This window comes from Budorcas taxicolor, chromosome 19 (genome assembly GCF_023091745.1).
Source record: "Budorcas taxicolor isolate Tak-1 chromosome 19, Takin1.1, whole genome shotgun sequence".
Taxonomy (NCBI): domain Eukaryota; kingdom Metazoa; phylum Chordata; class Mammalia; order Artiodactyla; family Bovidae; genus Budorcas; species Budorcas taxicolor.
Genome location: NC_068928.1, coordinates 27,717,925 through 27,728,448, shown reverse-complemented (window position 1 = coordinate 27,728,448; position 10,524 = coordinate 27,717,925). Strand labels below are relative to the sequence as shown.

The window sequence follows — 10,524 nt, the reverse complement described above, 5'->3', positions numbered from 1 at the left end:
GGGATAGAAGAAGAAGGGGAGCCCTCGGTTCGCAAAAGGAGCAGCCCCAAACAGGCCGATGAACTGCTGTCTCCGCACTCGGCTTCTGCGCCCGTCCAGTAACCCAGGGTCCAACCTCTCCTCCTCCTTACCAGTGACAAAAAACAAAACAAAACAAAACTCTGCTCCCGGGGGACCCCTCTCAGCACCCTGAGTCGACAGCCCAGGTACCGGTGCTGGGGTGTGGAGAGTTAACTCCAACCGCTTCTCTGCAGATTCCGGGGGCCGGGTCGCCTGGAGCACCTTCCATTGGCCGTCGAGCCGGCTCGGCGTTGATTGGCTGCGGTTCTCGGCTACGCCTCTCCAAGGCTTCTCATTGGGCGCTGCTTTCCAGTGATCGGAGTGTGGTGGCCAGGCCTCCGTAGGCTAACCCGGGTGAAGCTGCTGCGGGCTCCGGCAGATGCCTGGAGGCGCTCATTCTCTGCTGAGTCTTGACTTCCTTCCCCGTTTCAGACCTCGCTGCTGTCCCGGGGACGCCACCGGATCTTCTCCTGGTCCTCTCTCTGATTTTCTTTTCCCTTCCTCCTCCGCAGGCGTCTCCCCACTCCGCTTTTCTCTCACCTACTCCCGACCCCCGTGTCTGGCCATCCTAAGCATCCCACCTGCTGTCCTCTTGACTTCTGCCCCTCCTTGACCTCGAATCCCTTAATTAGCAAGTCCCTGTCATAGCCTTCTCGCCAGACTCTCCTAAACTCATATTTCTTTCTACCATCTCCTGACTCCCAAATTCCAGCTAACCCTTGACCTCTTGATATCTGACCCTGACACTCTATAGATTCCAGACCTCTAAATTTCTACCTGCTGCAGCCTGAACCGCTGGAACTGAGGCTCTCCCCAGGATATTCTGTCCTCATTTCTGACGTTAATTTTAACTTTCTTACCCCTGGGCCAATTCCTGCTACTGCTGTCCCACCATGGACTTCTTGATGAGTGGCCTGGCAGCCTGCGGGGCCTGTTTGTTCACCAATCCCCTGGAGGTGGTGAAGACCAGGATGCAGCTGCAGGGAGAACTGCGGGCCCCCGGCACCTACCAACGGCACTACCGAAACGTCTTCCATGCCTTCATCACCATCGGCAAGGTGGACGGCCTGGCGGCTCTGCAGAAGGGCCTGGCCCCTGCCCTCTTATACCAGTTTCTGATGAACGGCATCCGGCTGGGCACCTACGGGCTGGTGGAAGCTGGGGGTTACCTGCATACAGCTGAAGGCACGCTCAGCCCTGTTCGCAGCGCCGCAGCTGGGGCCTTGGCTGGGGTCATGGGAGCCTACTTGGGGAGCCCCATTTACATGGTGAGAAGAAGGGTCTTGCCTGGGGCCTTCCAGGAAGATCCTTGGTGCAGGGTGGGTGCCTGGGCCTTCACTGAGGCTAGAAGTGGATTTGCGTAGGGGAAGATGAGCGGTTTGATTAATATACTTCAACGAGTCCGGGGATTAGGGAAGGTCCTGGGCATCACAGAATTACCATCCTGTAGTCTGCCTCTTTGAGTTATCTGGTATAGGTGAAGGGTCAGGAGCTTGAGGCCCAGAAAAGGAAATGACTAGCTCAAGGTCACACAGCTGCTTATTGCTAGGACCAGTCCAGTCCTTGCTTGGCCTCCTTGGTGGCTCAGTAGTAAAGAATTCGCTTCCAATGCAGGAGATGCGAGTTTGATCCTTGGGTTTGGAAGATCCCCTGGAGAAGGAAACGGCAACCCACTCCAGTATTCTTGCCTGGGAAATCTCATGGACAGAGGAGCCTGGCGGGCTATAGTCCATGGGGTCGCAAAAGAATCATACACTACTGAAAGTGACTAAACAAGAACAAGGCCCTGCTTAGCACTCTTTCTGGAAAGACACTGTGAGGCAGTGAGGTCTGTAGAAGGAAAGGTAATCTGGTCTCCCTCCCAGGTTATGAGATTCAGGGACAGTGATCTCTCCAAAGCCAGCTGGGAGGCCAGAGAGCAAGTTTTGCAGAGGACCCCTCAACCTGCCCCAGAGTCTGATGTTGGAGCCTGGTCATGGTAGTGGCTGAAGATCCTGTCTGCCAGTCTGAGAATAGGAGGTGGCATGAGAGGCTGGACACCAGGTCTCCCCTAACTTGGACAGTCTTAGGAAATGTTGCCATTTTCCATCCCCCACCCCTACCCGAAGGGAGGGAGGATGTAGAGGGGGTGGGGTGCCTCGCAGTGCTAGGAGATCCATCCCCCGGGATTGGAGCCAAGGGACACAGTCTCATGACCAATTTGTTAAGTAGGAACAACAATAATTATCAGATTAGAAGGATATTCTTTGCTGAACACCCTAAAGAAAGTGTGAAGGGGTCAGGCATTTGGGTTTCTGAGGTGGGAGGCTGACCTCTGAGCCATAGGCTGTAATACTCTGTCTTCCCCAGGTGAAGACACACCTCCAAGCACAGGCAGCCACAGAAATCGCTGTGGGGCACCAGTATAATCATCAGGTGAGGGTTTTCCAACCCCCGGCTTGAGTCCCTGCCCATTCTCTCCCTTCTTCCCCCAGCTTTCTGCCTGTACTCAGCAGCTCCAACCCAGCCACAGATCTGCCCAGCCCATCAATTCAGCCCTACTCCACCCCTGGAATCCACCCAAACCCTCTTTGCCCTATGTTCCCAGTTCCTCTAGTCTTCTGCACCTGTTTCTCCTGCCCCATCCTCCTGACCTGCTAATGTCCTCACTTGCATACACCCTGCCCTGTTCTGGGATGGCAAGGGAGAAAAGGATAGGTTGGTCGATAACTGAGGGCCACATTCATGCTTGAAGCCCACATGGAACTGGTTGTCTAGACATTGGGGTGCCTGTGATGGACCCATCCTTGTCACTGTTAGGAGGTAGCAGCCCCTGATGCTTGAGTGACTGAACCCTGCCCCCATGGTCTTTCCCCCGGCCCCCACCAGGGCATGTTTCAGGCACTAACCAAGATTGGCCAGAAACATGGTCTGGTGGGGTTGTGGCGTGGGGCCCTGGGCGGCCTGCCCCGAGTTATCGTCGGTTCCTCCACCCAGCTGTGCACCTTCTCCTCCACCAAGGACCTCATGACCCAGTGGGAGGTACTGCCTGGGGAAGGGGTGGGGCCACCCTGGGAATGTGGGTGGGGGCGTGGGGGCAAGCTGAAGCGGGCTCAGTTTGAAGTGGGACAGTGCCAACATTCAATGTGAGGGGGTAGCAGGTAGTCTTGGAGGGTCACTGTCTCTTTCTAACCTTCCCACAGTTCTCTTGTCCCTTCCACCCAGGTGTGCCTGAGTCCTCAGAGCCTTGAGCTCTTGCTCCTTCAGTGTTATCACCGGTGGAGTGGGAGCTCCCTGAGTTACCAGCTCCCTCCTGTATCCCCAGTGCAGGGCCTGGCCTTTCTGTGGGGTTGAACGATTGGCTGACAGAGCTCTCCCTCCCTCCCCCATTAGATATTTCCACCCCAGAGCTGGAAGGTGGCTCTGGCGGCCGCCATGGTGAGTGGCATCGCGGTGGTCCTGGCCATGACACCCTTTGATGTGGTCAGCACCAGGCTGTACAACCAGCCCACAGATGCTCAGGGCAAGGTAAGGGAGTGCCCTGGGGTGTGGGCAGGCTGGGAAAGCTGGGGGATGGGGGAAAGCAGATTGTGGGTGGAGGTAGGAACCCCAAAATGCAGCCTACTGAGGTGAGGCTCCTGGTGGGTTCTGACAAACTCCTTCTCTCTGCTCTTCCTCTCCCACCTCTCAGGGCCTCATGTACCGGGGGTTACTGGATGCTCTGCTGCAGACGGCTCGGACAGAGGGCATTTTTGGCATGTACAAGGGAATAGGTGCCTCCTACTTCCGCCTAGGCCCCCACACCATCCTTTCCCTCTTCTTCTGGGACCAGCTGCGCATGGTCTACTACACGTACACCAAATAACGACAGCCGCTTTTCCCCACTCCAGCAAATCAGCACTCCTTGGACTCTTCCGACTCCATTTTTTATTATCGGGGGACTTCTGACCAGATGGCCTTTCATCATCCGAGGGGGACCACCACCACCACTCCCCATTTGATTTCTCAGGATTGAATCACTACAAGGGATAGTTTCCCTCCCTTTCTTGGGTGTTGCTTTAAACCTTCCCTGCCTGTACTCCTACACATTTCACACTGCTCTCTCAGGGCTGAACCCATCACTCCAAAGTGTGTTTCCTCCCTTTCTCCACTCCTGGCCTTGGGTCCCTTCTGATCCCATGTATAATTTTAACTTCACCCGTCCAAGACCAAAGGGAACTGGGGGGACCCAGGTGTTCTGTTAGACTTCAAAGGCACAGAGATTATATTGGTTATAAAGCAAGTTTATTTCTGCAGAGAGGAGGTGTCTTGTGTTTATGCACTGGAAAGGAATTAGGGGAATGTATCCAACCCTTTGTTCCCCTTGCAGAACAGAAGCCCCAGGTCTTCAGAAGCATGATGCAGCATTTCAGCATCCTTACTGAGGACCAAAGATGTTGGGATCGTGAAGGGTCAGACTGGTCACAAGCTGTTCAAAGTCGCCCAGGCTCCAGGGAGGAATTGACAGATTTTCCGGGCCAAGAGATGACCTATTCTCAGGGCTTGGGGGTGGGGAACAGATAGAGAACATCATCTAGGCCTTGAAGCTCCCATTTCCCCAGAAGACCTGGTTATCTGTGACCCCAAACTCGTGGCTCACTCCCACTTCCTTGGAGGGCCCCAACAGCCAGTCTCCCTACTCTGCCCCTCCAAGCCTAATTCCCCTGGGGACCCAATCATTATCCACGTGCCCTTTCTGTCCTTACGGGGGCTGATTGAAGGTGAGCAGGAGATCAGTCTGGTACTGGGGCAGCCGCAGCAAAGCCTGATGCAGTGTCACATACTTGGCTACCTAAAGGGATCAGAGTCCAGATGCTTACCTGATTCCCCAGCGCCACCCCCTTAACCCCTCCAGGACGTCTCACACTTCTCTGACCCTCACCTGCTGATTTTCTTTAGCTACCTGCTGTTGGCCAGAGAGGATCCAGGCTTCTTGACAGCAGCCCCTCAGGGCCAGGTTCTCCAAAACGAGGGGCTGTACAGTCTCCACTTGCACAGCCCTAGCCTCTTGCACCCCGCCAACATCTTCAAAGTGGTACCTGGAGTTGAGGGAGCAGGGTCAGGGAGGGGCATTTGTGACTGCTCCTTTCAAGTATCTCTCAAATCCTAAGCTGCTCTCGCTTCCAGGGATAACATGTTGCCCTTGGAGTTCTCATTGCCGTGATTAACCGTCCAGCCACAGGCCCCGCCCACTCCTTCGGCTCCGGTCCTCCCATTGGCCAGCCGCGGGCCCGCCTCCCTCACCGGGCAGCCTCCTCGCCCTGCACGTGGGCCTGCAGCTCTAGAAGTTCGACTATCAGGCTCTGGTCTGTCATGCGATGGCAGAAAACTTCTTGATTGTCCGGGACCGGTCGGAGGTCGCTGGAAAGAGGCGAGGTAGACCCTGGTTGACCCCGGTTTCTTCCCGCAACCCACCTGGTCAAATTCCTTTGGTGCCTGGGCCGTCTCACCTTACGTCAATGGCCCCCGGAGGGAGAGTGGCGGAGAAGGCGCCCCCGAACAGTGGGTAGTCTCGCGTGGGCTCCATGGGCCTGAGACTAGAGTATAGTCATTAAAGATTTAAAAGAAACCCACATGGGGCCACGTGCCATCACTTCCCTGCCTTTCTCTGCAGCCGTGGCCACCTCCAGGTCGCCCTTGACTTCCGACTCTTTAAGATTTGGCCCCGCCCCGCGGTCGCGCTGGCCAATTGGCGCCCGCGCCTTGGGGGCGGTGCCCCAGCGGAGCTGCTCCCGGAAGCCAAGCCTCGGGAGGGCTCGGGGCGGGACCGCGGGGTCCGCTAGGAGCTAAGACCTTGGTTTTGGACTTGTGACGCCCACTTGGTCACTAGCCCACGCCCATAGGCCTCCTCGTTTTAAAGGGGTCGCACTTTCTAAGAATGTCCCTTGAGAACCTCCTTAAGGGCAGTTACACATCCAAAGGACCGACATCTTTGTGGGGTCCCCTGAGGTGTGTGGAGGGGGGGTAGTTTCAGGGTCTCCACGTATCACTCTCAGGGCCTCTTGACAGGGAACGGACTGCCAACCAGATCGCTAATTCCCGGATGCAGGGAATTAGGGAAACAATGGGGCCAGGTGTGGGGGGACCAGGTTAGGATTCAGGCATCACGCCTTCCTGAAAGCAAGACCCAACCTGGGGATTATATTTCTAATCCTCTCAAATCTTCCCTTGAGAGCTGAGGTGAGGCGAAGGGATGGAGGTGTGGGAAGGAGGCGGTCCCCACCCCTCACACACAGACACACCTGGACGGAAGCACGGAATAAACTCTGTTTTTTCTTTTATAGATTTTTAGAGTGTTCTTAAAATTTCAGCTCAGGTGTATCCTCCCAGCTAATTGATTCATTTATCTTTGAGTCCCAGCACCTGGCAGAGTGTTTAGAGCATAACAGACGTGTATTGTTGAGTGATTGAATAAACCCAAGAGGGTGAATTTTGGGACCCAGGGGACCACCCATACCCTCAGGGGCTCTAGATGTCATCTACTTGCCACCCAAAAACTGAGCTAGAGTATTCTCATCCTGAGGCCATCCCACCTACTAGGTTCCAAGTGCCATCCATCATACTTCTGGACCCTAATAATTTTGTAACACTGAGGCCAAGGGGCACATATTCTTTGATTCCCTCATCTTACCAGGCCTTAAGCAAAGGGCTGGATATACAAAGGCTATTTAGGACCCAGCCCTTATCCCACCAGGAATTTATAAAGAACAGTGGAGCACACTTTGACCTTTTTTTTTTTTTAATTTTTACTTATTTATTTGGCAGTGCTGGGTCTTAGTTGTGGCATGCAGAATCTTTAGTTGTGGCATGTGGAATCTACTGACAGTTCCCTGATTCAGGATCAAACCTGGGATCCCTGCATTGGGAACTTGGAATCTTATCCACTGGACCACCAGGGAAGATCCCTTGAGTCTTTCTCTTTTTTTAAGATTTGTTTGGTTTTTGCTGTACTGGGTCTTCATTGCTGCCTACGGTCTTTCTTGTTGCTGAGCATAGGCTCTAGGCATGTGAGCTTTAGTAGTTGCAGTTCCCGGGCTCTAGAATGCAGGCTTAGTAGTTGTGGCACACCAGTGTATATAGTTGCTCTGAGGCATGTGGGAACTTCTGGGACTAGGAACCGAACCCAGGTCCCCTGCATTGGCAAGTGATTCTTAACTATTGGACCACCAGGGAAGCCCCACCTTGAGTCTTAAAAGTTGCCTCAGAGTTCACCAGGTCATGCTAGGGGTATTCTAGCCAAGGCGAACATCAGAAGCAGACTTGGAAATGAGAGGGCATGTTTTGGGGAATGTGAGCATATCAGCTTGGCAAGGGTGCCATGGCAGGGAGCTTTGAGGCTGGACTGTTGGTCACGTGCAAGGTGTTTATAGAACATGCTAAGGAGCGTGGACTCCTCACTTATGACAGCCAGCATCAGACCTCTCTCTGAGCCTCATCAACTAAAACATTGTTAGGATTAAAGGCAGTATGGATGTAGTTGAATCTAAATCTGTTTCAGGCAAAGAGAGTGGACTGTTTGATCCATGAGGAATTAGAAAGAGGGAGGGGTGTGTTATAGAAGCCTGAGGAAGAGGAGCAGTCCGGACAAGGGGAACCAAGGAAACCAAGCCGCAGGGTCAACCCTGCTGCCTCCCTCAGCATCTCTCTGTCCCTCCCTCCCCACTTCTACTGGCTTGCCCTCTGTGCTCTCCTCCCTGCTAGAGGCGATACTGGCTCTGGCTGCTTTGTGAGCAGTCAAGTAGATAGGGAGTCCTTGGAAAGGGACCTGCAAGGACATAGAAGTTAACAGGGCCCCGGCACCGGGCACAAGGAGTGAGGGCCTATTCATGGGCCAGGAAGAGGTGAGACTAGACTACGGAGACTGAAGAAAATGCCTGCAACTTCCTCGTTTTGGATCTATGGCATGTCAGGTGTCATGCTCTGCTATGACATGCTGGGGAGGCCTGGCCCTCCACAGTTCTGGAGCTCTGGAGGCACAGGTTAGGTGGGCTCTTCCAGATGGTAGGAAGCAGTCCTCCAGGAAGTGACAGAGGTGCAGGGCTGCACGTCCTCTGGGAGTGGGGTGAAAGGAAGCCCTAACTTGGCAAGTTCCTGCTCTTGACTCTCCCTTACCCTTCACCTTTTTTCCTCTGTGTCTGTCACTAATGGGCTCCCCAACAGCTGATTCTTTCTACATGTTCAAGTGCAAACTTCCCAAGAGGCCAGATCTAATTAGGTCAGTTTTTGCCATCTAATTTGAAAGTACCTCTTTGGCCAGCTGTCCTGCCTGGCCATTTCCCAGGCCAATACCCAGACACAGATAAGATCTCTTCTTTGTCCATCTGGCTGTGACTCGGATGACCAGTATCATGGGAGAGATCTCATTAGGCCACTTTTCTCAAGAGGGTGTGAACATATGTCCAGCTCCTAGCTCACCTGTTGAAGTAGGCCTGCAACTGATTGAATCTGTACCTCTGGGACATTCCTTCTTCCAGCGCTCTGCATGCATTTGATGCAGTTTTTTTTATTTTGGGCTCAGGTGTCCCCAGGCCCCCACCTCATCACCTTTAGGGGCACCAAGAGGTGGAAGTGATGGACTCAGATCAGAGAGATGACTCAACACCCAAAGTCAAGCATCCCTTTAGAGTAAGGGCAATGTATATTTCTACCAAGCAGGGGTTTTTAATGTTTTTGCTTCCATGCACCTCTTTGACATTTTGATGAAGCCCTTGGAGCCCTACTCATAATAATGTTTTTATTATAATTTTTTAAATATTTGGCTGCAACACTCAGGATCTTTGATCTTTGTTTCAGTGCATGGGATCTTTAGGTGGAGCAAGCAGGATCTAGTTCCCTGACCAGGGATCAAACCCAGGCCCCCTGTGTTGGGAGTGCAGAGTCTTAGCCACTGGACCATCAAGGAAGTTCCAAGTCAGCACATAATTTAGCCTTTTCATCTGCTTTGTTTTGCCAAGCCATTTCCTTGTCACCTTCCCTAGATGTGGTGTTTGGAAGTGGGGAGGGCTGTCTGTACTACTTAGGGAAAGGATCTAGGAGAGAGAGGAGTTCGCCTTGGTGTGAAGACAGGGTCAACAGAGCTAGGACTCAGTGGTAAGGAGAACAGGATGACTCCCTAGTCCCTTCTGTTGCCCTGGATACCTTCCCAGGGGCATCCCAGGATGCTTCAGTGACATGGGCAGTGGGAAGCCAGTTGGTTAGGCTGTGAGGTTAGTGATGCCATTCCTTCTCAGCCTCCTCTTTTTCTGCCAGTCCCTTCAATGTTCCCAGGCTCTCCTCACTCCTCCCAAATAACGTTGCCCACACATAGACCAGTGCCTCCCAAACCATCTCCATCTCTATCCCAGATCTCTTGTTGTTGTTGTTGTTTTGGCTGTGCCACTCACGTGGCATGCAGGATCTTAGTTTCCTAACCAGGGGTCAAACCCACGCCCCCTGCAGTTGAAACATGTTTCTCCCCGACACCTCAAACTCAATAGTCCTAGGTAAAGCACATCATTTTTCTCCCATGCATGCACCATCTTCGTCTATAGTTAATGAAGTTATTGCCTACCCAGTGGTCCAAGCAAAGAATCTGCACTTCATCATCAACTCCCCTATCTTTCCTTCACATCCAGTTCCTGGTGATTCTACACACCACCACCATCCCAGTCCTGACCATCACTCTCTCTGCCTGGAGCATGCAAAGTACCTGGAGCAAGTACCAGCCCATAGTGGCTGGTACTCCTAGTGGGCTACTTACACAGGAAGGTCTTTCCTGAAGCCTGAGATAGGTCTCTAACCCAGACCCCACTACAGCAGTGCCCCAGACTCTACCTTCTGGCTTCTGGGATTTCTCACATCCTCTCTTGTCTTCCTTTCCAGCTGGAGTGATCATGTCTTGCTCTTATATAACCCCCTTCAGGTGGTTTATAAATGCAGATTCCTTGGCATGCTCTGTTTAGGCCCTTAACTGTGCCTGTCCTGTTTTAATGTTCCAGACAGACTCATCTTTGTTCAGTTCCTTAACTCGCTTTACTGTTCGCCCCTGAGGCTTTGCAAGTATCTTTAGCTTTCACTCTCTCCCCACTCTTGTAACCAGATGCTGCTCATTCCTCATGTCTCAGTTAATCTGGGGAATCTTCCCCTGATCCTGAGAGTCTGGGCCACATCCCTTGCTGTGAGCTCCCACCTGTACCCTGAGATTCCTCTAAAAGATATTTTATTAAAATTATTTGCTTCATGTCTGTCTCCCTCCATGTGTGCACCTGCCCAGGGAGGAGGCCCTTGACAATTTTCTTAACCTGGGTGACAGGTGGGGCAGGACTCTCTCTTTCACACTCTCTGTCCATGTAGCCACCAGCTGTTCCTCCAGCCTGACCAGGCAGACAAAGTTGTACAAAGCCACCCCTTCTGGGGGAAAACGGCCCATAGTGACTGGTACTTCTAGTGGGCTAGTCACACAGGAAG

At 53.0% G+C, this 10,524-nt stretch overlaps 2 protein-coding genes across 3 annotated transcripts; one reads left to right on the top strand and one right to left on the bottom strand.

The window, feature by feature from the left end:
- The first annotated feature begins 397 nt into the window (after nt 1-397).
- SLC25A35 (solute carrier family 25 member 35) lies at nt 398-4,066 on the top strand. Its single transcript, XM_052658007.1, has 5 exons — nt 398-1,328; nt 2,410-2,475; nt 2,929-3,081; nt 3,433-3,567; nt 3,731-4,066. Exons 1-5 carry the CDS (start codon nt 954-956, stop codon nt 3,902-3,904), a joined length of 903 nt encoding a protein of 300 aa, XP_052513967.1. The 5' UTR covers nt 398-953; the 3' UTR covers nt 3,905-4,066.
- A 247-nt stretch (nt 4,067-4,313) lies between these two features.
- Nucleotides 4,314-5,726, bottom strand: RANGRF (RAN guanine nucleotide release factor). Of its 2 annotated transcripts, none has more exons than XM_052658008.1 (5): nt 5,529-5,726; nt 5,323-5,439; nt 4,961-5,117; nt 4,785-4,870; nt 4,314-4,580 (listed from the first exon to the last, which is right to left on the bottom strand). In XM_052658008.1, the coding sequence occupies exons 1-5, from the start codon at nt 5,603-5,605 to the stop codon at nt 4,457-4,459; spliced, it is 561 nt and encodes a 186-aa protein (XP_052513968.1). In that variant the 5' UTR covers nt 5,606-5,726; the 3' UTR covers nt 4,314-4,456. The 2 variants fall into 2 exon arrangements, with proteins under 2 accessions (XP_052513968.1, XP_052513969.1); XM_052658009.1 differs by having other exon boundaries at nt 4,982-5,117.
- Nucleotides 5,727-10,524: the final 4,798 nt, after the last annotated feature.

What these genes read in the sequence shown, in the direction of transcription:
- SLC25A35 (XM_052658007.1), top strand. Translation starts at nt 954, where the DNA reads ATGGACTTCTTGATGAGTGGCCTGGCAGCCTGCGGGGCCTGTTTGTTC. An exon ending in ACCTCATGACCCAGTGGGAG is followed by an intron (nt 3,082 to 3,432) that starts GTACTGCCTGGG and finishes CTCCCCCATTAG; the next exon opens with ATATTTCCACCCCAGAGCTG. An exon ending in CCACAGATGCTCAGGGCAAG is followed by an intron (nt 3,568 to 3,730) that starts GTAAGGGAGTGC and finishes CCCACCTCTCAG; the next exon opens with GGCCTCATGTACCGGGGGTT.
- RANGRF (XM_052658008.1), bottom strand. Translation starts at nt 5,605, where the DNA reads ATGGAGCCCACGCGAGACTACCCACTGTTCGGGGGCGCCTTCTCCGCC. An exon ending in CAGGGCGAGGAGGCTGCCCG is followed by an intron (nt 5,118 to 5,322) that starts GTGAGGGAGGCG and finishes CCTCAACTCCAG; the next exon opens with GTACCACTTTGAAGATGTTG. An exon ending in CTCACCTTCAATCAGCCCCC is followed by an intron (nt 4,581 to 4,784) that starts GTAAGGACAGAA and finishes CCCACCCCCAAG; the next exon opens with CCCTGAGAATAGGTCATCTC.